At 46.9% G+C, this 23,609-nt stretch overlaps 1 protein-coding gene across 4 annotated transcripts in view; it reads left to right on the top strand.

The window, feature by feature from the left end:
* The window catches only part of ttc28 (tetratricopeptide repeat domain 28), a 965,957-nt gene that overhangs the window by 72,308 nt on the left and 870,040 nt on the right, over positions 1–23,609 (top strand). For all 4 annotated transcript variants that reach the window (XM_038780339.1, XM_038780595.1, XM_038780507.1 and 1 more), the window contains exon 2: positions 989–1,273. In XM_038780339.1, coding sequence (XP_038636267.1) covers positions 989–1,273 — 285 coding nt within the window. The remainder of the gene's footprint in view (positions 1–988; positions 1,274–23,609) is intronic.

The following is a 23,609-nucleotide window of genomic DNA, read 5'->3' on the forward strand; positions in this document are numbered from 1 at the left end:
ACTAATCCAAACTCTAAGTTCATCTGCCTTACCCGTAATACTTCTTGCATTAAAACATATGCACCTCAGGCCACCAGCCTCGCTGTTTTCAGCAACTTCCTTAGAGCCATACTGCTCTTCATTAGAGCCATTCTGGCCCTATTTCCTAGTTCTCCCTCAATCTTTTCACCTTCTGACATATTGTATAGAATTCGTATAGAACATACAGTGCAGAAGGAGGCCATTCAGCCCATCTAGTCTGCACCAACCCACTTAAGCCCTAACTTCCACCCTATCCCCGTAATGCAATAACCCCATCTCACCATTTTTGACACGAAGGACAATTTATCATGGCCAATCCACCTAACCTGCACGTCTTTGGACTGTGGGAGGAAACCGGCGCACCCATAGGAGACCCATGCACACACGGTGAGAATGTGCAGACTCCGCACAGATAGTGACCCAGCCAGGAATTGAACCTGAGACCCTGGCGCTGTGAAGCCACAATGCTAGCCACTTGTGCTACCGTGCTGCCTGGTACTCACCCCCCTGCCATACTAGTTTAAACCCTCCTAGTATTACGTTCAGGGTGAAAGGAGAATCCAGCGCATAATATTTAAATGAGCCAATGGCTCCTTTAAATATACTAATCTGGATCCCCAGAGAGGGAGAGATCCAGATCGTGACGTCTCACGAGATTCCATTTAATCTCGCAAGACATTTCGAGCATCGTGGATTTCATGAAACGCCTCTTGAGAGATTCAGCGACCTCGTTGCGTCACTACGTAGGGCGTTGCGAGGCCATCAAATCGCGCCCATGAACTCTGGATGGGGATAAGGTAGAGCTTGTTATTTACAAACACACTGTACTCCCTATGCTCACGTAGCCATTTGGACAAGGGCCTTGAGCGAGACTGTGGGATCATATCCTGGCAAGAACTGAGACTGTAGGAAAGGAAAGGAAACATTCTTATTTAAAACTAACATGTTATATTTTGTTTTGTTGCAGAGTTCTGTCTTTGAAGAAAGCCTGATGCGCAGAATCTCTGGTAGCAGCAGTGTGCACACTCTGAGCAAAGCAGCTTTCATTGAGAAGGTGCGAGAGAGCAATGCAGCGTGTCAGAGTGGAGATTTCACAACAGGCGTCCAGCTCTACACTGAAGCCATTGCAGCAGACCCTCAGAACTGTATCCTGTACAGCAACCGATCAGCTGTTCTGGTGAAGCTGAACGAGTATGAGAAGGCCCTGGATGATGCAGTTAAAGCACGGCTCTTAAACCCCAAGTGGTCAAAGGTAGGATAGTTTCCTTGATTCTTGGAGAAGGTGGAGTCCCCTGCAACGAAGTAAGCCCATTCTGCTGCTGGGGGATAATTGTTCTTTTGCATATCCTTCCATCACAGCTGTAGTACCTGTCCTTCTGCGACTGACGCCTTGTTAGTCTGACACCGTTACTGCGTGGCTGACCGATCCCACTGTGACAAAAAACCTGTTGATCTGAACGCTGTCTCATATGTCGTATTTGTGTCCAGTTGTGGGTGGGTAACTGCATATAAATAATGCTGCATTCGAAATGTGTGTTGCAACCTTTCCATGTAATTCACCACTTGCAGTTCAGCCTGACAACAAGAGGGGCTATGATGTTTGATGGTGATGCTTGGGACATCATGAATGGTGGAAGCAATTGCAAGCACGGTGGTGCAGTGGTTAGCACTGCTGCCTCACGGCACCAAGGAGCCGGGTTCGATCCCGGCCCCGGTCACTGTCCGTGTGGAGTTTGCACATTCCCCCCGTGTCTGCGTGGGTCTCACCCCCACAATCCAAAGACGTGCAGGGTAGGTGGATTGAACACACTAAATTGCCCTTAATTGGAAAAATTAAAAAATTAAAATAAAATTAAAAAAAAAAGAATGTTGGAACCAATCAGGAAATTTGTAGAGTGCTAAACCATGCAGACATCAGGCAAGATGAACAAGCTACTGGTATCTATGGAGCTAATGACTGAATCCCTGATATCTGGGTTACCTGGGACCAGTGTAATAGTTTTTAGGGACGGGAGTTTGGAAAGAACTCAGGAGTTAGTCTGTTTTTTAAATACTCCGATTGAAAAATCTCTTTCAAATGACCAACGTTGCTTGGGTTTAATTCATTTGCTTGGGTTTAATTCATTTAAGCATGCAGACTCAGAAATGTGAAGACTTTTGAGGAGTTTTAATTCCACAGCTGCGGGGCATGGAGAATGAGTTAAATCATACAGGAAGAAGCAGGTTTGTGGCACCCGTGTGTTCCATCCCGGAGTGAAGGCAGAATTGAACGTTTACGACATGTTTAGCTCCGAAATTAACGGCCCTGCTTATGTCTGCTCAGCATTTGCACTCAATCAAACGTTATATTTATTTTACCTCTCTGATATTTCTGAGTGTTCATATAAATGCTGTGCATCTGTTGGGTACTCTGTTCCTATAGTATATACGATCTGTGAATTTTGGCTGTCTTCACAGTTTGAAGTACTGCATCTGTGCACACTTAGTACCTCGTCTGTGGCGTATTTGGATGGATGGTTGAGGTGAGCTGTGGACTTAGCACACAATTCGATTAGGCGAGGATTTCACCATCAAAATTCAAATGAGCCACCAAGAGGTTGACAAGTGATATAAAATCTGTGACTGACACACAGGTTTGCCTTGGTGTTCTTATCCATCTACAAAAGCATTCTCTTTCTCTCAAGTCAGAGTGAGATTCTGAGCCACTTATCTTTTGTTTTCAAAGTGTCAGGTTCTGAATGAAAACGGGTGTGTAGCTCTCTCGCTCCAGATCTTGAGCCTCTGTGAAAAAGATAAATGAGTGGATGTGGTTTACACTGTCACTCTGGTGGGGTGGGGCCCAATAGAGCCAGCTCCACAGAGATCGGGCGGCAACTTAAAGGGTGCCCCAATCAGCACAGAAACCGAACAGCCCCCACCTGCTCAACCCCAAGTTCATGTTAGGTCCCCCCGCTCACAAGCCCATTCCCCTCACTCCCTCCCTCCACCACAGCACAAGCGACAGGGCTTTCCTCTGCCCACCCCCACAATGCCAACATCGGGGCACCCCCCTCCTTTGCACGCATCAGGGTGGCCCATCCCCACATCCCTTGCAGCGATAGGGGCAACCACCCATCACCCCACCGCCACGTTAGTCTTGGTAGCACGTTCCACTCTCACAGACATCAGCCCTCCCCAAACACATGATGGGAACCCATCCCATGAGGTTGCCCAGAGGGCCAACCCCTGGCACTGCCCCCTGGAACAGGTTGGCATTGGCAGGACGCCAGGTTGGGCAGGAAATAGGATGGATTGGCTGGAGGACCCTGTCAGCAATGATTGAGGAAGAAGGAAGGTATATTGGAAGCACGCGAGGAGCAGATCTCTTGCGATTGTCAAATTGGGAGGATGGAAGAGTCTCGACTGGAATGTGGATGTGAGGAAGTATAGCAGTGAGAGCCACTGGGCTTGTCGTGAATATTGGTCAATAGCCTATCCCCTGAGATGGAAACAGAGAATCCAAGGAAGCGTTCAGGTTGGACTTGATGAAGGTGAGGGAAGGGTAGAAATAGGAAACAAAGTGGATGAAACTTCCCATTTTGGGATGAGAGCAGGAAACAGCACCAACATACTTATCAATGTACTGGAAAAAGAGATGAGGGAGTAGACTTCAATAGGACTGGAACAAAGAATGTCCCATGTAACCTCCAAAAAGGCAGGCAAAGCTGGGATCCATATAGGTTCCCGTAGCAACATCTTGTATTTGCAAAAAGTGATTAGAATCAAAGGACAAATTGTTCAGCCAGGTGGGGGGAGAGTCATGGAGGATGATGACTGGTCGGGCTTTTATTCCCGGAATAGGGCTCTCAGATGGTCCTGTGGAGGAGAGAATTGCAGAGGGGTTGGATGTCCTTGATGAAAATAAGAGCTTCAGGCTCAGGAAATTGTTAAAGTGGTGGAGGGCATCAGAAATTTGTGAAAGTAGGTGGGAAATGGATGGACAAGGTGAGGAAAAATAGAGTCCAGTTGGGAAATAATCAGTTCAGTGAAATGATGGATCTACTCGGGCTGAACTGTTTGAAGATCCTGGGAAGGAGGTGGAAACGGGCTGTGTGGGTTTGGAAGACGAGGAGATTAGAGGCTGTGGAGAGAAAATCTCCACGGGAGATGAGTGACAGCCTCTGATATAATGGCGTTATGTTTGATGGTGGAGTCATGGTCCCGGAGGAGTTAAGAGGAAGTGTCAGAGAGTTGACATTCAGTCTCCTCTGGGTAACAGTTGGCTCAATCCTCGTCAACAGGTTTAACAATGTTATAGCTGGACCTGAGAACAGAGTGTTGCAATTTCAGAGGGAGACAGGTTAGATCGAGTGAAGGGGGGGGGGCAGAGAAATTGAGCTGGTTGATGTCACGCCAGCAGTTTCCAATCGTGAGAGGATAAGGGGCCCCAGAATGGGTCTAGATCGACGCAGAATTCTGAAAACAGCAGAAAGGGTCCTCAGTGTGGAGGAAAGATTCCTCATCAAGGAAGTGGCCACAGAGGTGAAAGCAAAAGAGCAAGAGCTCAGTGTCATGCCCCCTGATTGAAATTAATTGAAGTGGGGGTGTAATGAGGTGAAGATGAGAGAGAGAGAGAGACGAACATACAAAATAGGCGCAGGAATAAGGCATTCGGCCCCTCGAGCTCACTGCAATTCAATAAGATCATGGTGGATCTGATTGAGTCCTCAACACCACATTCCACCGAACCCTGTTAACCTTTAACTCCCTTATCAGTCAAGAATCGATATCTGCTTTCAAAATCTTAAATGACCCTGCCTCCCCTGCTCTCTGGGGAAGAGTGTTCCCAAGACTCATGTCCCTCTGAGAGATAAACTTTGTCTCAAGTGGTAGTGAATTATATAAAAGCATCTGAAGTTTGAAATAAAAACAAAAAATACTGGAAACACTCAGCATGTGAGGCAGATTCTGTGGAGAGAGAAACAGGTTTAACGGGCGGAATTCTCCGCAAGGCCCGACACCGTCGTGAAACCGGAGAGGTTCAAGACGGCATCGGAGGCCGCTCCTCGCCCCTTATTCCCCCCCCCCCCCTCCCCCGGGGGCTAGGAGGGCCGTGCCGTAAATCTCGGCCGCAGGGCCTTGTCGCTGGCGTCAAGGCCCTGCGCGCCGAGAATGACGACGCGGCCGGCGTGCCTAATGACGTCAGACGCGCATGCGCAGTTGCTGTCTTCCTCTCCGCTGCCCCGCAAGTCATGGCGGTTTGATCTTGCGGGGCGGCGGAGGGGAAAGAGTGTGTTCCTTTGAGACGCCGGCCCGACAACGATCACGGGCCAGTTCCCTCCCGAGCACGGTCGTGGTGCTCACTCCCCTCTCCGCCCCCCACAAGCCACAAACCACAAATGAGCTTCTGGCGCCATGTTAACGCCGGCAGCGACCAGGTGTAGTTGCCGCCGGCGTGAACCGGTCGGGAACGGCAGGCCGCTCGGCCCATCCGGGTCGGAGAATCGCGGGTCGCCGTGAAAAAAGGCAGCCCGCGATTCTCCGAGCGGCGTGTCGCAAAACGCGACACGCCATTTTGGGGGGGGGGGGGGGGGGGGTAGTGGGGGGGAGAATCGCGGGGGGTGCCAGAGCGGCCCTCCCGCGATTCTCCCACCCGGCGTGGGAGCGGAGAATCGCGCCCAACGTTTCAAGTTGGTTGACCTTTCATCAAAATTGGAAAAAGTTAGTATCATTTATAACCATTCTTAGGGGCCCTGTAACATAATCAACTCATCGTTGAAACCGGTATTTAACTGTGTACAATTATCTTCATAAAAAGCCTTTATATGTATCTTTTGAATATTTCTGAACATTGCATTTCCAATTTCCCTGCAGTGGTTTCATTTAGTGATTAGCTTGTTATTTAATTTAATCAGGATGTACAATTCCGTGTTCAGGGCTGTGATTTGTTCTGCATCAACACATTGTCCCACTTATACTACATGGATTCCAACTCCAGGTTTCTCTATGATCCAGGATAAATATTTGACAATGTGAATTGGTGCAAATTGCTGAAAACTGCAATCCTACTCCTGTTTGTGCAATGTTTCACCTGCTAATATATTCACAGTTCCAGTGCAGCTGTTTTTCTGGAGAGGAATTTACCATTTAGACGTACTATCAATGTAGTTAATATGAGCATACCAAAGCTACCTCCTTTTTCTGCCTCTGTTATGATCAGGATCATCTCCTGGGCCGACTCTGTCACAGTCAGAATAACCATACACCATTATAAGCTTAGGGATGGTCAATAAATGCTGGCCTAGCCACACCCTGTAAATGAATTAAAAATAAATCTTTTTCATTCTGGACCATTGCTTCAAGTGGTGTGTTTGATATCTTCAGGTCGTAGGCTGGTAGTCTCAGCATTATTCTTCACAGTCGCATTGAAGGATGATTTCACAAATGATATTTGAGATCAGTTTTAGTACTGATAGCAGACACTGAGTTGTCGCTTTCACAAGCAAGCGTCATGCTTCACCTGTCCTTACAGTGACTCCACACCAGTCAGTGAGCATCAGTCAGTGAGCATGACGCTATTACATAACTCGCGGTTACCAGTTTTTATACTTCTCTAGTAGCACAGCCCCAATGCAGCAGTGAGGCCTCAGCTGAATTTTGGATTGGTCTGTTAGGATCAAGGAACTTCACAATCAGTTCTAGAAATGGCAGCCAACATTCCTCATGTTTCTTCTTGTGAATGAGCCGAACACCATTTTAGAGATTTTTCAAATATTTTCTCACTTGGTGTGGCTTCATCCAGGTAATTTAGGACATTGCACACCCTTCTTGTACTGTGAACGTGGCATCTTTGCAATTGCTGAGACTTCTACCTTGACTTTACCTTGGCAGTGCCAGGGTACCAGGTGGCACCAGTAGTGCCAGGGTACTATGCTGCCCAAGGGGCAGTAATTTTAATTACTCTGGTAATTTTAAGTATTCAGGAAGTGACCAGAATTGAAGAAAGGGAAAGCAATATTATCTAATTTGAATTTGAATGTGTTGTTGATGGATGTACCCAATGGAAGGCTGATGGACTTGCTTTTTATATTAGCATCTTTAACATCTCTGAAACACCCAAAATACTTGACACACACTCAATTATCTTGAAGTGCAGTGGCTGTGAGCAGAAAGCAAATGTTGTATCAGTGTTGTGGCTGGGAAGGGATAATCTTCAATGTCAGGCAATATCACCACTGCGCAGGAGGGGAGAGATCATTGAGCAGTTCTGTCAATAATCAGAAATCGTGAACAAGATTTAACCAAATGGGAAGAAAGTCCCATCGCGAGTGCGTTTAGCCAAGTGTTTCCGGTGCTCGCAACGCCGAGGAGAAACACAATGAAATAAAATGGCACCCGGGTTAAATAAAGGGCCTCCGCAGGGATTGCTTGGCCAAGGCTGCACATAACCCCCTTTTGTGCACTGAGGAACTCCGCTTGCTGAGGATGGCACCCAGGTGGCACTGCCAGGGTGCTGGGCTGGCAGTGCCAGCGTGCCCAGGTGGCACCAGTAGTGCCAGAGTGCTATGCTGTCCAAAGGACATGCTTCTGGGGGCTTCCGATCCTCTAGGAGGCCCCCACGAGTGCCGTTCCGTCTGGTCCTCATTTGTGGAGACCACTACTGAACGGCAGGTCTGATCCTAAAGCCAAAATTATTTTTGGTGTTGTTACACCATGCATTGCAAATCACATTTGGAGTGCAGTATTCGGTCTGTACGATTGAGAACTCCTTCTGTATTCAGGCTGAGCTTAAACCCAGTCCCAAGTCTCTGCTTAACCTGCTAAATTGCCCGTGTTAAATTTCAGTTCCTGTTTGCTGCAGTACAAGGTCTCGTTCGGCCTTCTGAATGTTAGAAGAGTTTCGCACCAGGACTTAGCGTGGATTATTTTCTCATTCTTCCAGGGGTTTTTAACAGTCCAACATCAAGACTGTGACACCCTCCCTTCACAGCCAGTTTTTGGAATGGCAGCCAACCATTTGTATGTTTGAGGCTATAGTTAATATCCGCTGAGTTATCTTTTCAAGGCTTTCTGTCCTTTTTAAAAAATATATTTTTGTTCTCCTTTTTCACGTTTTTTCCCAAATTTGCACCCACCAACAATAAACAATAATCCGTAATGAATGCAATGTAAATCCCCATATCAATGACAACAATCCCATCCTCCCACTAAACCTCCCGCATGTAACTGCCCGCATGTTAACATAAACAAATAATAAAAACGAATCAGGAATCACCCATAGTCACTATTAACACATACAGGTCTCCTCCCCCCAACTCTCCCAATCCCCCCCCCCCCCCCCCAGTGTTCGATGTAATCCAATTCTCGAAAGTGCATAATGAATAACGCCCATGAATTGTAGAAGCTCTCCCTCCTTCCCCTCAGTTCAAATTTGACCTTCTCAAGAGTCAAGAATTCCAGCAGGTCCCCCCACCACGCCAGGGCACAGGGTGGAGAGGTTGATCTCCATCCCAACAGGATCCGCCTTCGGGCAGGCGATCAATGAGGCGAAAGCTACAACATCTGCCTCCGCCCCCGTTTCCAATCCCAGCTGGTCCGACACCCCGAATATGGCCTCCCGAGGGTCCGGGTCCAGTTTCACGTGCACCACTTTAGAGATTACCCAAAAAACCTCCAGTAATCCTCCAGCTTCGGCAAGGACATAAACATACAAATGTGGTTTGTGCACCACCCCGCTCCCGCCCGCAACGTTCACACACATCTCCTAGCTCCTCAAAGAGCCGGCTCATCCTTGCCTTTGTGAGGTGTGCTCTAATATACTACCTTCAGCTGTAACAGCCCCAACCTCGCGCACGAGGTGGAGGCGTTCACCCTCCGGAGCACCTCACACCAGAACCCCTCCTCCATACCCTTTCCCAACTTTTCCTCCCATTTTGCCTTGATCCTATCCAGCAGTGCCTACTCCTCTGCCAAAATAGCCCCATAAACCACCGACACTACCCCCTCCTCCAGCCCCCCTGTCAAGGCTTTCTTTCCTGAAGGCCTTTCAGTTTGTTGTTTGTTGAAAAGTGCAGTGAAATTGTTTTCTCTTTTCCTTTTTTCACTGCCCCATCTGATACCTGAGCTGTATTCTGACAGGAGGAAGAAACTCCCAAGTATCAGCTTCAGGAACAGCATCATGCGAGGATCCTTCTGTTTAATCACTGTCTGTTCCCTTTTCCTCCTCTTCATCTTTTCACTATTACCATTTTTTGTCCATGGATGATTAATGCTTTTAAGACCAAACTGTTGACCTTTAATTTAAAAACAGGAATCTCCAGCAGGATGTGCTGTTTGGTCTGGCATCAGTGAAGACCTGGACTGACTGGTTTTATAGTGGCCAGTAAGCTGTCCCCAAAAGCCTGTTTTTTGTCGGGGACTGGCAGTGATTGGTTCTGCTGTCTATGGAATGTTCCTTAGTGAGACCAAGTTTTACTTTCTTTTTGATGCCAAAAGCCTGGTGGGCTACAGCTCTGATTTTTCTCTCTCATCTAATGGATTATTTCTAAATATCCGTGGTAAAAACCTCATTCTCCTCACAGCCAGACTGAACTGCAAGGGCACCAAAGTCAAACCACCAGCTGCAGGCAGGGTTCAGGTGTTCAAAACCCTTTAAAATCTTGTGTGGGGAAATCTGTTCTTATCTCAGTAAGGCTGTTGGTCATTCTGGTGGAATTCGAAGCAGATAAGAATTCAACAAGCCTGAGGCTGTTCCCTTTGAATGAAGGCCCAGGTTGATGAAAGTTAAACTGCCTCTGCCGAGGAAATCCTATTGTCTGGGAGTACTGATTGAATGTCACTGCCAGAAGACCATATCTAACATTACACTTTGGTCCCCATCCATCCTGGGAGGACAGCCAGCTGCAACAACTTCAACATCGGAAGCAAGGACACTCATCTTTCATTTCATGTTAATCCCCTTGTTATTTTCACCCTTTTCCCTCCCCTCTATGTTTATCTGTCCTGTGATTTGACTTGATTTGATTTATTATTGTCACATGTATTAGTATACAGTGAAAAGTATTGTTTCTTGCATGCTATGCAGACAATGCATACCGTACATAGGGAAGGAAGGAGAGACTACAGAATGTAATGTGGGCAGCACGGTAGCATAGTGGTTAGCACAATTGCTTCACAGCTCCAGGGTCCCAGGTTCGATTCCCAGCTTGGTCACTGTCTGTGCGAGTCTTGTAGCCACTGTAGCCACCTAAAATGGACACTGGACTGACAAGATGGAGAATTGCTAAGACTGCAGGGAAAAGCAGTTTAGCCAAGACAGCAGTCTGCAAAGACTGATTAGCATTTTGCAAGCAGCAAAACTAGTTTCTGGCCAGGTGGAAGATCTCAAACCAAAGGTGTTAATGGCAAAACGCTTTGCATATTAATGAGGCAATCCAGATCTGGGCACACACAATGGCAACATTCAGGTTTGAATAGATACTTTAAGTGGATGTCCAGACAGAGCGGCACCAGAAGTATCCACTATAGAAACCGCCCCCTCCATCAAGAAGAGACCCTCACATTGGGGGGGGGAATTCAAAAGATATCGATTAGAATTAGGTCCAATCGATACCTGAAGGTAAAGCCCACCACAAAAGAGGCACGGACATTGGGGTCCTATAAAAGATAGACCCCACACATGGTTTTGTCTGTTGTTTTCGTGCTCCGGCTTTGACCAAGAACTTCGACCTGTATCCTGACTCCAGCCGTTGAGCACCAGCCGCCGAACCGTAAGTGACAATACGACGCTCGCTACGCGAACCAGGCCCACTAGACCCCCAGCGACCAGCACACTCTCTGAAGGTTGCAGACCAAGATCGGAACGAAGGCCTCGCTCCCTGACCTTGCCTGTTCCTGTTTAGTTAAGTATTCTGATCGCTTAGTTTAGTTATAGCTTAGTCCCTTAGCGTGTGCATGCGTATTTATTATATTTGTATAATAAATATTGATCGTTTGGAACTTACTAATCGGTGTATCGTTTTATTACTTTGAACCTGACCTTGGAATATTTGTGAGGTGTTATACGGCACCTGGCGACTCCCGAGCTGAAAATACATACACAGAGCCTAGCAGTGTTAAGCACACGGCCTTTAAACGGAGGCGTGTTAATACACTCCAATAAACGCGAATTACACTCAAGTAAAACGTGCAACAGTCTGCACGTTCTCCCCGTGTGTGCGTGGGTTTCCTCCGGGTGTTCCGGTTTCCGCCCACAATCCAAAGATGTGCGGGTTAGGTGGATTGGCCATGATAAATTGCCCTTGATGTCCAAAATTTCCCTTAGTGTTGGGTGGGTTACTGGTTTGTGGGGATAGGGTGGAGGTGTGGGCTTGCATAGGGTGCTCTTTCCAGGAGCCGGTGCAGACTCGATGGGCAGAATGGTCTCCTTCTGCACTGTATATTCAATGATATGATTCTATAATGTTACAGTCATAGCGAGGGTGTAGAGAAAAGATCAACTTAATACCAGGGAAGTCCATTCAACATCTGATGGCAGCAAGGAAGAAGCTGTTCTTGAGACGGTTTTATCTTTTTCCTGACGGAAGAAGGTGGAATAGAGTATGTCCGGGATGCATGGGGTCCTTAATTATGCTGGTTGCCTTTCCGAGGCAGCGGGAATTGTAGATAGAGTCAGTGGATAGGAGTCTGGTTTGCATGGTCGACTGGTCTACATAGTTTCCTGCGGTCTTGGACAGAGCAGGAATCATACCAATCTGCGATACAACCAGAAAGAATGCTTTCTATGGTGCATCTGTAAAAGTTGGTGAGAGACGTAGCTGACATGCCAAATTTCCTTAGTCTTCTGAAAAAGTAGAGTTGTTGGTAGGCTTTCTTAACTATAGTGTCGGCACGGGGGGGACCGGGACAGGCTGTTGGTGATCTGTACACCTAAAAACCTAAAGCTCTCGACCCTTTCTACTTCATTCCCATCGATGTAGACAGGGGCATGTTCTCTCCTATGCTTCCTGAAGTCAATGACAATCTCCTTCGTTTTGTTGACATTGAGGGAGAGATTATTGTCGTCGCACCAGTTCACCAGATTCTCTATCTCATTCCTGTACTCTGTCTCATCATTGTTTGAAATCCGACCCACTACGGTGGTGTCATCAGCAAATTTGAAAATCGAGTAGGAGGGGAACTTAGTCACACAGTAATAGGTGTATAAGGAGTATAGTAGGAGGCTGAGGACACAGCCTTGTGGGGCACCGGTGTTGAGGATGATTGTGGAGAAGGTGTTGTTGTTTATCCTTACTGATTGTGGCTTGTGGGTTAGGAAATTCAGGATCCAGTCGCAGAGGGAGGAGCCGAGGCCCAGGCCACGGAGTTTGGAGATGAGTTTCATAGGAATGATGGTGTTGAAGGCTGAGCTATAGTCGATAAATAGGAGTCTGACATAGGTGTCGTTGTTATCTAGGTGTTCCAGGTTAGAGTGCAGGGCCATGGAGATGGCGTCTGCTGTGGACCTGTTGCAGCAGTAGGCGAACTGTAGTGGATCAAGGCAATCCGGGAGGCTGGAGTTGATTCGTGCCATGACTAACCTTTCGAAGCACTTCATGATGATGGATGTCAGAGCCACTGGATGATAGTCATTAAGGCACTGTGTATTTGGGTGGGATGGTAAAAGGGGGAGTAGTTGATTTGCTGGCTATTATCCCATCATAAGTACTGCATATTTCAACTTTATTTCTGTCATGAATAAACAGTTAGTATTCAAGTTAAGAACCTTGTGGCTATAACTTATTGACCAGTCAAAGGGCCAATGATTCTGTGGATTATAAATGAATTACTGGTTAATTGACTAGTGTTGGGGCTCTGGAGTCTGTGGGGCTAGAATTGACCATGCACTAGCCCAGGGTGTCTGGAGGCTATAGTTGACCTCCACTGAGTTATCTTCTCAAGGCTTTCTTTCCTGAAGTTCAGTTACTGTCACTGAGTGAGGGAATGGTGAGAAGGGATTTAAGCGATGCATAAATAGGAAACATTAATAAAGGGGATAACTAAAATTTGTTCATAAGCAAGGTTTTAGGAAGTTCAAGAGACCTGTTTGAACCATCACGTGTAATTTCCTGGGCCATAACAGGGAAAGATAGTCGGCCATTCAGCCCCTCAAACCTGATGTGCCATTCAGTGCATTCATGGCTGATTTGTGTCCCAACCTCATCTACCCACCCCCCAAAAAAACACAGAGAAAGGGTTATATTTGCATCACTGTAATGTATCTCTTGATGTGTGACTGGCAGGCACATCAGCATGCAGCCTGATGCCGGATGTTGCAGTTTGGGTTGTTAAGCTGCTTTTGCTGGTTGTATGAAAGGAGTGAACCATGTCACTTTGTGATCTGGGAACGTACATCTTAGGTTGTGAATAGCAGCATTGACAATCACCCTCTTCTTGCAAGTTGTAATTTACAGAAGGTTCCCATCATGTCCAACCATTTGAATGCCTAATATTGTCCGCCGTTCCAGACTTGTGTAGGCTGCAATTATGATGGCTTATTTCCAACTTAAACAATGACATTTCAGAACTAAGTATTGATAGCAATATTGTTGAAGTCCATCAGTCTGCCCTATCTCAAAAAACAGGCTTGCTGTAACCCCTAGAGTTTCTTCCAAATTCACTTCTCTGGGAATCTTCCAACACTCCCCAGAGAACCTTGTGGTCCTTCCCCACAACCCTCCAACTCCAAATGTCAAATTTGTTTTGAAGGTAGGACAGTTAATCAATCATCATTTGAGGCTGCATTACTATTGCAATGCGTGACAAAGTGCAGGCTCTCCACTTGTTGCTGGGATTAATGAACAATATACAAGGGCTGTCTACACCAGACGACTGAAATAAACCGTTTTAAAATGCAGCAATGTGAGTTATCAACTGTATAGTGCTGAATAGTAATTTGTCATATGTTTACTCAAATGCTGGCACCTTGCAATCGTTAGTTGAATTTTAAGGACATTATCCCTGATGCACCAGTCTTTGGGCCCAGTAGCATGTACGGAACTCCAAATTAGATGCAGCATGTCTAATGGTGACTTTTTAACTCAGCCACCTCCTCTTTGAATCAAAGACATTAGTGGTGCAAACAGATGCCATTCAGCCCATCTAATATGTCTAATATTACTTCTAGATTTCCAAGCAGTGGGTGCAACGTAGGCCCTCATGATGCGATCTGAGCACCATTATTTAAAGTGGAGTTCCCAATATTTGAAGGGCTTCGGAGTTGAAAGAGAAGCGAATGGAGTCCAGTTGGGCAAAAGCTGCAACTCATTTCAGTGACCCTTCCCGAGATGTCCTGCTAAGTCCATCCACACCTACACCACTGTGCAAACTCTGGATGTCAACATATTTGTCACTTTAAACAGGCTGAAAGATTACCGTTAAGCCTCCAGAGCTGCGGTGGTCTTCAGCAAATTGCTGATCTTCAAAATGATGGTGCTATAAGACGGATAATGAGGAAATGGGGACTTCACTTTAAGCTGGTCCCCTTTTCACCCACAGCCCTCTAATGGTCAGTAGTGACCTCGCCTCCCAGTGCCTGAATTCTTATCCAATGAAGTCTTAGTCAATTAAACCTTCTTGAATTGGTGCTTTAAAATTGGAGAAGAACAACATGGGCTGGATTCTCCGATCGGCGACGCCACAATTGCGTTCGGCAATCAGCCGGAGAATCCATTTTTGCGCTGGAATCGGGGGCAGTGGCGTTTTCTGATGCTCCACCCCCGAAGGGCCAAGTCCCCAACAGCGTGGGACACGTGTCCTCACAACTTTCGGGGGCCTCGCATGGCGACTGCCACAGTCGGGGGGAGGTGCCGTTCTGCTGGCAAGGGGGGTTTTGGCGGGGGTTGGAGGGGAACTGGTGGGGGTGGTGAGAGGTGGTGGAGGGTGGTTACAGGGGTGCAGTTTTTAGCAGGTCGGGTCCACGTGCAGCTGGCGCCATGTTGTACGGCACTGCCGCCGCCGTGCGCATGCGCGGCCACGGACCCAGCATTCTGCAGTCGTATCCATACGCGGCGCGGTTGCTAGCCCCCCACTGGGTGGAGGATCGGTGTGGGAGCGGCGCCGACTTTCTGGTCATAAGACCAGACTGATCCTGCGGACGTAGCCACAGAATCGGAGAATCCAGCCCCATATCAGGTTCACAGAATTGTTACGGCGCAAAAGGAGGCCCATGAAGATGCCTGCTCCAACTCTCTGAATGAGCATTAGACTTAGTGTCATTCTACTGCATTTTCTCTGTACTCCTGCACATGGTTTCTATTCAAATAACCATCTAATACCCTCCTCAATGTCTCGATGGAACCTGCCTCCACCACATTTCCAGACAGTGCATTCCAGACCTGAATCATTTGTGTGAAAAGGTTTTTCTCACGCTACATTTACTTCTTTTGGAAATCACTTGGAATCTCTGCCCTCTGGACTCGATCATTTTACAAAGTGTTGTATTTTATATTTTCCCCGCGTCTTGACTGTGATAGAGAAATTCAAACAGCATTCATTAGATAAGCAAAACTGAACTTTATTCACTAATTAGAACTGCTAGCAGAAAATGGCTGATACTTGGAGTCGGAAGGCAGTCAATTACAAACTGCGGAGTCCGTCCCAAGTCTGCGATAGTACAGAAAAGAAGGCGATTCTTATACATTATAGGATCAAGATAACATGAATACAGCTTGGTCAGGAATTTGATTGAAAGTAAAACATAAGTAATAATCGTTACAATGGTGTCACCTTCTGACCTTTAGGGGACTTGAGTTTCATATCATTATCTTGTCTTTGTTTTAAGAAAGGGAAGAAGTTGTTTAGGAACAGGAAGAAATAGTTGTTCAGCTTGTTATGTATTGAGACTGCTTCTAAGTTCAAGCCTTATCTAGACTCTCAGAGTCACCCAGTTCTCAGGACATGCTGACCTCGGCTGTCTCTGTATTCTGGGCCTTAGGTTATATGAAAATCAGTTTAAATTCACTTGTACCAAGAAGACTTGACTAGTTTTCCCATCATGCCATTATTTGCTTCACACAATACCACAAAAGGGGGCAGATTTTCCCTATCCACTCTGTCCAGCGCCCTCATGAATGTTAACACCTTTATCAAATCTTCCAATTTATTGTGATTTACCAGTGGTTTTGAAACAAAATATTACTTTGCAACAAAATATTATTGTTACTGAGACAGCCTGCTCATTCCCACACTCTCTCTTAAAATAGGGATAGTTTTCTCTCTGTCTCTTATGTAATGTTGTGCGGAAGAGATTTGGATGGAAAATAAAGGTTGAAAATAGCAAGTTTGTTCTTGATGCAGCAAACATCGGTGTTGATTTCCCGTGGCAATCTCTGGCAGGAGAGATAGATTAGCTTCTTCGGACACTTATTCAACACAATCTCCACTAACCCCTTGTTGCAAATGCCCAGTTCTGTAAAATTGTAATATGTTGGGACCTTGGTGGTGATTTTCCGGCTGCACTTCGCTCCGCACAAATCCCACTATGCCGGTAAAATTCCAGGAGAGGCCCGATTCGGGATTTGTACCGGTTGGCAAACAGTTTGCCATGTTTCAGGACGTTCCCAGCAGACGTGATCTGGGCATGAACCTGATTACGATTCATTTAAATTAATGCAATATTCAAAATTGGCTTAACCATGAATCGTCCAAGAATGTGCATTGCTCTCATCTGCTGGCGTGACATGGCCCTGGTGGGAATCACTCCTGGTCTCCACAAACGGAGACCGCACATGGTGACCACCTCGGGTGGCTGGGAGGCCATTGTAGTCTCAGGGAGGGCACTGCCTCCTGGCACTGCCAAGGGGTGTACCTTGAAGCGACGGGGCCTGAAGGAGGCAGGGCATGTAGAGGAACACTTTGGGAGGGCCCCGAAACTCCAAGGCTGGCGATCCAGGAGACATGGGCAGTTCTGAAAAAGCAACAACAAATATTTACATAGCACCTTTAATCGGTAATAGAACAATTCTGAGGCATGCCACAAGAAAATGCAAAGCAAAATTTAATATTAAGCCACACAGTAACTTCATTGAAGCCTACTCGTGACAATAAGCGATTTTTATTTCATTTCATTTCATTTCATAAAGCGATATTAGGGCAGGTGACCCAAACATTAGTCAAAGACAGAGATTTTAAGGATGAAATGAGAAGTAGAGAGGTGGGGAGGTTTCGAGAGGGAATTCCACAGAATTGAGGGGATTAGCATTTGAAGGCACAGCCATCAATGGCAGAGCAGTTACGTTCAGGGATGGCCAAGAGTTCCGAATGATGGGAGTGCAAATATCTCAGACGGTTGTGGGAGATTACTGAGACAGTGGGAAGGGTGAAGTCATGGAAGGATGTAAAATCAAGGGTGGAGGTTTTGGGAGTCAAGGGCGTTGTTTGAGCATGATCCAATGAAAATCAGAGAGCACATATGAATAATGATCTTTATTAGTGTCACAAATAGGCTTACATTAACAATGTAATGAAGTTACTGTGAAAATCTCCTTGTCACCACACTCCGGCGCCTGTTCGGATATACTGAGGGAGATTTCAGAATGTCTAATTCACTTAACAGCACATCTTTTGGGACTTGTGAGAGGAAACCCACGTAGATGGGTGGGGTGCACATGCAGACTCCGCATAGACAGTGAATAGAACCAGAGACCCTGCCGCTGTGAAGCAACAGTGCTAACCACTTGCACCTGTGCAGTCCATGAATGGGACTTGGTATGAGTATGGAGCAGACTTTTGGATGACCTCAAATTTATGGAGAGGAGACCAGCCAGGACTGCATCGCAATAGTCGGGTCTGGAGGTAACGCAAGGGTTTCAGTGACAGGTGAGTTAGTTGTTTGGGGGGGGGGGGGGGGGAAGGTGAATGGAAGAGCTGTGGAAGACGCGAGCAGCGCCCTCAGGTTGAGAGCAGGCTTGCTAACAGCTCTTGGTGGGAACTTTACTCTATTGCTTTCTCACTGCTGTAATCCAGATGATGGAATCTGTGCATTCTCGGAAAAAAAAATTGCCTCTTGTTTACTATTTATTTTCTTCTTATTTTAATATAAAAAATCTGGTTTGAGAGAACCCACTTATGATTGACTGTTCCACTGGTATGTGGACTTGCCAAGGTCACTGAACTGATTCCTTAATCTTCAACACTCCAGTTTTATTTTCCCCGTAAGCTTCTGCAGCTTTTTTCATTCTCCTTGCCCACTGTAGGGGAACACACCACAAAAAGAACATTTTTCTGTCTCTGCTAACTGCACACAAGAATCCAATTAGATTTTGTATCCCTCATGGAGCCAAGCTCAGAATTAAAATTAGCGCAAATATCATCTGGCAAGAAAATAAATCGCATTTTGAAATAATTTAACACTCCCATTTTCACTCTCCGCCCTCTTATCAGGGCTGTTTCTGGTGGTTGTGGGATGAATGTTGGCCAGGGCACCCAGAGCTCCCTACGTTGAATTCTGCTATATAACCTTTGAGACCTAGGGTCAGGCAAACAGTTAGACAAAATTAGACCAGCTGGATTCCAGCTGGATGTTTAACCGTTATTTGGTGTTATTTAGGGAATGATCAATTTTTTAAATCCTCTGTCTGCTGATTGAGACAAACGGTTATCAGAGTCATATTAATGCTAATACTGCTCGAGGCAAACTCTCTGGGTGCGATGTAATTAAACAATCCCCAGAGTCAGCACGGTAGCACAGTGGATAGTACTGTGGCTTCACAGCGCCAGAGTCCCAGGTTCGAATCCCCGCTGGGTCACTGTCTGTGCGGAGTCTGCACATTCTCCCCGTGTGTGTGTGGGTTTCCTCCGGGTGCTCCCGTTTCCTCCCACAGTCCAAAGACGTGCAGATTAGGTGGATTGGCCATGATAAATTGCCTTAGTGACCAAAAAGGTTGGGAGGGGTTATTGGGTTATGGGGATAGGTTGGAGGTGGGGGCTTAAGTGGGTCGGTGCAGACTCGATGGGCCAAAAGGCCTCCTACTGCACTCTATGTTCTCGTCCTATTTTGGGAGTAAATGGTGTGGTGTTTCTCTGTGCTGCGTTATTAAACGTGACTTTGGTTTTTTGGGGGGGCCCTCTGCGAGGAACGCCCCACCGTGGCCGCACCTAGCTTCATTTCCAGCACTGATGAGCTCAGCTCGTCTACGTCGGAAGAGATTGGGGCACCATTTTTAAATGCTAACTGATCTCTCCAGTCCCCCATCACAGCCTCCGGACAGCTCCAGTTACTAATTAGGTTGTCATCAAATGCCCCTCACCCCATCTCATAAGGGCAGGGCACCTCAGGATTCGATCTCCAGCACGGGCAACCCAGCAGTGCCACCTGGGCACCCTGGCAGTGCCAGGAACGGGTCTCCCAGGCTCGGGCATTCATTCCTGGGCCTTGGGATACTCTGGTGCAGACATGGTTAAGTGAAGCTAACTGCTCACTTAAATATACAAATATGGATCCCACCCAGTGAGGCCGGGATCCAAATCGTTTAATCTCACGAGATCTTGTTGGATCTCGCGAAGCGTCCCGAGCATCGTAAATCTCACACAAGGTCTCGTGCGTGATTTTCCGGCCTCGTTGTGTCACCGAGCTGGGCACGATGAGGCTGTTTGATGGGGCCCTCTGCGTGGCTCTGAGATTGATCAACATTCAGTTATGATGCAGTCTGAGGTGGCTGATGTGCTTGAAACCCAAACTGTGAATCGGTGCCCTTTGTTTATTAAAAAAAGGATGGAGTGCTTTGTAGTGTTGCTGCTAAGCGTGACTGCTCACGTATTGGGTGAACACATAGCAAAACAGTGCACAAGTGCTGGGACAAAAGGAACTGGTTTCCATTTGGACCTTTCCGTATTTGGAACCTAAATTCACATGCAGCCTCAGTCAAGACAGTGTTGGCCATGTCCCCCACTGATTAAATAAATCTCTAATTCAATTGTCCCTCAGGCCAGAGGGAGGCAAGTAGAATATATCACACTGGTACGACAGTGGCTGAGACAGGTTGTTTAGAAAATGCACAGAGGAATCAACCTAACCTGTGCTCTATGCGACTTGTGTCCCTGATGGACAGTTTTGTTTTTGTCACTTAATGGTGTTGAGGTGATGGTTACACCTCAAGAGTAGTTTCCAAATCCCTGGTATGTTTAGGCTAAGCCTGGCCCAGTTGACAGAACTCTTGGCTCTGAGTTAGGAGTCTTCCGGCCACGTCACTTGGGTGACATGACGGTGCAGTCCCGAGGAAGTGCTGCATGCTTGGCTCTGACATTCTTCAGATGAGATGTTAAACCGAGGCCATCTCTGATGGACATAAAACACCCCATGGTGTTATTAAAAGAGAGGCATTGAAGTTACCCTTGGTGACCTGGCCAATATATATCCCTCGCCCACCATCTCTAAAAACATTATCCGGTTGTTACCACAATGTAGTTTGTGAAACGTTGGCCCGGAGTTTCCAGTCCTGCTGGTGATGGAAACTTTGGCGACCCAGCCAAACGCCCCATTGATTTTCGGCGGGAATCTCTGTCCCCACCCGCAGGACAATCCAATCTATCGTGTGCAGATTGGTTGCCATGTTTCCTACATTTCGCCACCTTTCAAAGATACTTCCTTGGCTGTATGATTCAGATTGCCCTGAGGTTGTGACAAGTGCTACACAAATGCAAGTCTTGCTATCTCTGTGTATGGAAACAGTGAATGTTACCTCTTCCCAGTCAGCGTTTTCTTGTCATAATAATAGTTATCTTTTATTGTCACAAGTATGAAGTTACTGTGAAAAGCCTTTCTTGTCAAATCTGGTTTGAGAGAACCCACTTATGATTGATTGACTGTTCCAGTGGTATGTGGACTTGCCAAGGTCACTGAACTGATTCTTCAATCTTCAACACTCCAGTTTTATTTTCCCCGTGAGCTTCTGCAGCTTTTTTCATTCTCCTTGCACACTGTAGGGGAACACATCACGAAAAGAATATTTTTCTGTCTCTGCTAACTGCACACAAGAATCCAATTAGAGTTTCTATTCCTCATGGAGCCAAGCTCAGAATTAAAATTAGCGCAAATATCATCTGGCAAGAAGATAAATTGCATTTCGAAATAATTTAACACTCCCATTTTCACTCTCCGCCCTCTATCAGGGCTGTTTCTGGTGGTTGTGGGAGGAATGTTGGCCAGGTCACCCAGAGCTCCCTGTGTTGTTATGTTACTTTGAGTAAGATAAGCCGGCACTTGGTGTGGGCGCTGCTGAAGGATACTCCAAACCTTAAGGTAAGTTGAAAGATTTATAGAGCGATTAACAAAGCTCCTAAATGAGTTCTACACTCTACTAATCTGACTCTAGTAACACAGTATATTCTACTAACTATATGAACTTCCGCTAGACCACATGCTATGATATAACGGTGCTGCTAACCACACTCGTCTTGCTCTCTACATTTCTGCCGGTGGAAGAGGCAGGGCCTGTGTGCCTTGTCCTTTTTATAGTGGTCGGGTGGTGCCCTCTTGTGGTGATGCCACCGCTGGGTATTCTGATTACCCATTGGTTGTGTCTTGTACTGATGACCCATTGGTTACATGTCTGCATTTCACCACATCTCCCCCCCCTTTTTTTTTGTTGTGTGCCTGTCTAATGTGCTGGTGGTTGGACAATCTCGAATCTCAGGCTTGTCTCTGTGTGTTGGTTGGACACTGTCAGTTGGCATAACCCCAATGCCGTGATCGCGTTGCCACTGTAGTCCTGGAGTTTGCAGGCAGCTGGAAGGATTTTGGGAGACTTCTTGATTTTTGTGACGTCCAACATCGAGATCAGGTTGGCGGAGGCACCTATGTCTAGTTTGAACTGGATGGGGCATCGGTTGACATTCATCACTGCGTTCCATTCATCCTCTGAATCAACGGCAAGGATTGATTGGACTTGCGAGGTGTCTGGTGTGGCGTTTTCGCACTTCAAGATGATGCCGACTCGGAATGTTTTATCCAGGTAGTCATCGTCTGGATCTGTTGCACGAAAGTGAGCGGTTCCATAGTTTGCACACGTCTTGGCGTCGGTGGAGTCAGTGCGCAGTGCTGTTCGCGGCCGATTCATACTCCCTGTCGTACTGCGCATGCGCTGGGCCCCAGGAAGATGTGTGAGATGGCTGCCTTGGAGATGTGGAGGCGCTGCATCCGGGAGATGGCCTGAACACTCTCCACCTTGTGGGAGGTTTGTTTTCACTCTTAGCGTTTCTGTATTGTGAGTAGCGATATTTTGAATATTCATGTACAGTGCATATTTCACTAGCGATCTTCAAGGTCATATGTTTGATTTTTAGCAATTGCTCCCTCAGAGGATCAGAGTGGATTCTAAAAACGATTTAGTCTCTGATCATGGAGTCAGTTATGTCACCGAAGTTGCAGGATTGCGCTAGCAGTGTAAGGTTAGTGAGATAACTATTGAAGGATTCACCTTTACCATGCATCCTTTGTTTAAAGATGTAGCGCTCAAATATTTTGTTCATGTCAACCTCGCAGTGGCTCTCGAATTTTTGTTTAAAGAACGCCAGTTAGCACTAAGATTACCGGTAGTCCTTAGTTGACGAGGAGCCTATATCTTGTCCATCGTGCCTGGATTCGGTAGCTATTTGTGTCGGCTCTGTTGCCAAAGAGCTGTCTGAGTTTGTCTCTGACCTTACTGAGTTGAACGAGCTAGATTCAGTAGCCACTCCTGTACCATGTTTTGTTATGTTACTAACATAAGCCGCTACTTGGTGTAGGCGTTGCTGAAAGATACTCCAGACCTTGAGGTAAGTTGAACGTATTTATTGAGCGATTAACAAAGCTCCTAAATGAGTTCTACACTCTACTAATCTGACTCTAGTAACACAGTATACTCTACTAACTATATGAACTTGCTCTAGACCAGTGCCTCTCAAAGTGTGGTACGCGTACCGGTGCCGGTACGTGAGCTGTCGTCTGCCGGTACATGGAGTACTCCCAGAAAAGAAACACTTTCACACTTGATACAGCGCAAAGGTGAGTGCTGAGCTGGGGGGGGGGGGGGTTCCAAGGTTCCGTCCTCGTGCTGAGTGGTGGGGGGGGGGTTGCGTCCTCGGGCCGTGCTGGGGGGGGGTTGCGTCCTCGGGCCGTGCTGGGGGGGGGGGGGGTTGCGTCCTCGGGCCATGCTGGGGGGGGGGGGGGGGGGGTTCTAAGGTTCCGGCACCGGTCCCTGGCACATTGAAAAAAAAACTGCCGGTACGCCACATCAGATAGTTTGAGAAGCACTGCTCTAGACCACACGCTATGATGTAACGGTGCTGCTAACCTCACACGTCTTGCTCGCTAGGTTTCTGCTGGTGGAAGAGGCAGGGCCTGTGTGGCTTGTCCTTTTTATAGTGGTCGTGTGGTGCCCTCTTGTGGTGATGCCACCGCTGGGTATTCTGATTGCCCATTGGTTGTGTCTTGTTCTGATGACCCATTGGTTACATGTCTGGATATGATGACACTCCCGTCGTTGAATTCTGCCATATAAACTTTGAAACTCAGGGTCATACTAAATTAGACCAGCTTGATTCCAGCTGGATGTTTCACAGTTATTTTTTAAAGGCTCTGTCTGCTGATTGAG

The sequence above is a fragment of the Scyliorhinus canicula genome, chromosome 1 (assembly GCF_902713615.1).
Source record: "Scyliorhinus canicula chromosome 1, sScyCan1.1, whole genome shotgun sequence".
NCBI classification, from domain to species: Eukaryota; Metazoa; Chordata; class Chondrichthyes; order Carcharhiniformes; family Scyliorhinidae; genus Scyliorhinus; species Scyliorhinus canicula.